The sequence below is a fragment of the Miscanthus floridulus genome, chromosome 17 (genome assembly GCF_019320115.1).
Source record: "Miscanthus floridulus cultivar M001 chromosome 17, ASM1932011v1, whole genome shotgun sequence".
Classification (NCBI taxonomy): Eukaryota; Viridiplantae; Streptophyta; class Magnoliopsida; order Poales; family Poaceae; genus Miscanthus; species Miscanthus floridulus.
Genome location: NC_089596.1, coordinates 38,926,866 through 38,930,227, shown reverse-complemented (window position 1 = coordinate 38,930,227; position 3,362 = coordinate 38,926,866). Strand labels below are relative to the sequence as shown.

The 3,362-nt window shown below is 57.4% G+C and overlaps 1 protein-coding gene across 1 annotated transcript; it reads left to right on the top strand.

Annotated features, from left to right (window-relative positions):
- The first annotated feature begins 530 nt into the window (after nucleotides 1–530).
- On the top strand, nucleotides 531–2,967 carry LOC136517877 (endoglucanase 15-like). The gene is made up of 4 exons (XM_066511534.1): nucleotides 531–777; nucleotides 932–1,345; nucleotides 1,472–1,561; nucleotides 1,650–2,967. Exons 1-4 carry the CDS (start codon nucleotides 571–573, stop codon nucleotides 2,832–2,834), a joined length of 1,896 nt encoding a protein of 631 aa, XP_066367631.1. The 5' UTR covers nucleotides 531–570; the 3' UTR covers nucleotides 2,835–2,967.
- The last annotated feature ends 395 nt before the right edge of the window (nucleotides 2,968–3,362 follow it).

Genomic DNA, 3,362 nt, shown 5'->3' with positions numbered 1-3,362 from the left:
GAAAACAACCGCTCCTCTAACCATTTTGATTGATGTTATATTTTTTAGCAGCAGAAGCACTTTATAGAAGCTGAACCAAACACAGCCGAAATCTCGTGTGCTAAAATCAACAAAACCATTGTATCTGATTGCAACAAAGGAGCATAGCATCTGTTCTTTTAATTTTCTTTATTTACTTATTGAAATGCAAACTGTGGATGCCTATCCATTTTGGTGACCGAAAAATGTATACAGGATTTAAAAAAAAAAACTGAATGTATACAGGAAATGTGCATGCAACAAAGAGAAAAGGGAACAAAAAAAAGAAGAAATTCGCCGCATCATGAGCATACAAGAATCGATCGAGCTAAAGTCCGAAAGGTGATCGATCGAGCTGCAGCCTGGACGCCTGGTACACAAGTAGTCAAGCCCAGCTTTGAATCTCTATCCATGTCCCTGGTTCCCTCCAAATCCAATTTTATAAATACCTCTGCTTTGAGCTCCCTCCAAAGTCCAAAGCCAACCAGAGACACCCTGCACACTCACTCTGGTACAGTACATTCAGCTCGCCTCACTCACTGGTGCATTGCGATGGCCATGAACGTGATTGCGCTACTTGGCCTCTTGGCACTTGCATCGGTGGTGAGGACGGCTTCCGGGGCCGGCGGCCATGACTACGCCGCGGCATTGAAGAAGACCATCCTCTACTTCGAGGCGCAGCGGTCCGGCGTGCTCCTGCCCAACCAGAGGGTCACCTGGAGAGGGAACTCGGGTCTCTTCGACGGAAAGGCCAACGGAGTACGAACAATGCGCTTCGTAGCACTAGTCATTATTCATCAAAGTTCAATGCTGTTGCTAGCTAGCATTGTGAGTTTGTGACCATGGCAGGCAGGGCGCGTTGCTGTGCTGAACAAGATTTTTTTTCTCTCTCTGTTTTTGTCTCGCCGGCCAGGTGGACCTCGTCGGAGGGTATTATGACGCAGGGGACAACGTGAAGTTCGGCCTGCCGATGGCGTTCACGGTGACCATGATGTCGTGGGGCATCCTGGAGTACGGCAGGCAGATGGCGGCGGCCGGGGAGCTGCGCAACGCCATGGACGCCGTCAAGTGGGGCACCGACTACTTCATCAAGGCCCACCCGGAGCCCGAGGTGCTGTACGGCGAGGTGGGCGACGGCGACACGGACCACAGCTGCTGGCAGCGGCCTGAGGACATGTCGACCAGCCGCCAGGCGTTCCGCATTGACCCCCAGAACCCCGGGTCCGACCTCGCCGGAGAGACCGCCGCGGCCATGGCCGCCGCCTCCCTCGTGTTCCGCAACACCTACCCGGGCTACGCCAACCTGCTCCTTGAACATGCCAAACAGGTATTTTGCATTATAATTTACTAGGACAGTTCCTCCCAAGTGCCCAGCCCAATTGAGCAGAAATCATGACATAACATTGCACCTCTAGATTCTGATTTGCAATGTGTCCTATGTCGTCGTTTCCAGCTGTTCCAGTTCGCCGACAAGTACCGCGGCAAGTACGACGCCAGCATCACCGTCGCTCGCAACTACTACGGATCCTTCAGCGGATACGGGGTAACTCAGCTCAGCTGCAAACACGCACAATGGCCTTCAACTTCAATTCAATGTCGTAGTACCTGACAACCTGGTTCCCGTGGTCCAGGACGAGCTTCTGTGGGCGGCGGCGTGGCTGTACGAGGCGACGGAGGAAGGGTGCTACCTCGAGTACCTGGCCCGCAACGGCGACGCTCTGGGCGGCACGGGCTGGTCCATCAACCAGTTCGGCTGGGACGTCAAGTACCCCGGCGTGCAGGTGCTGGCAGCCAAGTTCCTCCTGCAGGGCCGTGCCGGTGCGCACGCCGCGGCGCTGCAGCGGTACCGGCAGAACGCCGAGTTCTTCGTGTGCTCCTGCGTCGGCAAGGGCGCCGTGAACGTGCCGCGGACCCCGGGCGGCGTCATGTACCACCAGCGCTGGAACAACCTCCAGTTCGTCACCAGCGCGTCGTTCCTGCTGACGGTGTACGCGGACTACGCCACGGCGCTGCCCGGCTCCGGCGGCGCCGTGCGGTGCCCCGTGGGCGCCGCGCGGCCCTTCGAGATCCTCGCCTTCGTCAGGTCCCAGGTGAACTACATCCTGGGCGATAACCCGCGGGGCACCAGCTACATGGTCGGGTATGGCGGCAGCTTCCCGCGGCAGGTGCACCACCGCGGCGCCTCCATCGTGTCCGTCAGGACGGACCCGTCCTTCGTCAGCTGCCAGGAGGGGTACTCCGCCTGGTACCCGCGGCAGGCCGGCAACCCCAACGTCCTGGAGGGCGCCATCGTCGGCGGGCCCGACGAGTACGACGACTTCGCCGACGAGCGGAACAACTACGAGCAGACGGAGGCCGCCACCTACAACAGCGCGCCGCTGCTCGGCGTCCTCGCCCGCCTCGCCGGCGCCTGTGGCACCGGGCTCGAAGAGTACCAGCTGCCGCCGCCAGAGGCCGCCGCGAACCAGACGACGTCGTCGCCGCTGCCGTCTCGCCGTCGTCCCCGTCATCACGCGCTGCCGTCGTCGTCCCCGATCGAGATCGAGCAGAACGTGACGAGGACGTGGGCGAGGCGCCGCACGACGTACTACCACTACTCGGTGACGGTGACCAACAGGTCGAGGAAGACCGTCTGGGAGCTCCACCTCGGCGTCTCGGAGCTCCGTGGCCTGCTCTGGGGCCTCGACAAGGCGCGGTACGGGTACGTGCCGCCCAAATGGCTGCCGGCGTTGCGCGCTGGCAAGAGCCTCAAGTTCGTGTACGTTCAGCACGGGACGCCGGCCAACGTCTGGGTCACCGGCTACAAGCTACTCTGAAGTCACCAAGTGACTGTGGCAATGTGCTAGTACTAGTAGCAAGCTAGGATTGGAGTCTGGTGAGTTTGTTTAGCTGCACCGTAATTTGGTTAGGTTGCTGAGGATGGAGTGAAGAGACCGTAGTAAAACTATGCGCGAGTGCTTATCCTCTTCCTTGCAATCGGGCTTCGCTCGAAGCTAGAATCTACACGCGAGTGCTTATCCTCTTCCTTGCAATCGGGCTTGGCTCGAAGCTAATCTACAGTATTTTTTTCACAACAAAACAGCTTCAGTCATTTTATCAGTCGACTTTAATACTAGTCGAACACGCCCGAAAAGTACCAGTGTGTCGTATTTGGTTAGGTTGGCGAGGACTTTGAGACTGTCTCCAACGAGGAGATGCAAACACAAAATACGTCCTCCACAGTGGTTTTACCTACCAAAAACACTCTCCAACAGCTGACCCAGACATACGACCCATTTTGCTTACCGACCGAAACGATATGCAAAAAAGCATCCTCTCTCTCCTCAGTACGCAAATCTCCGATG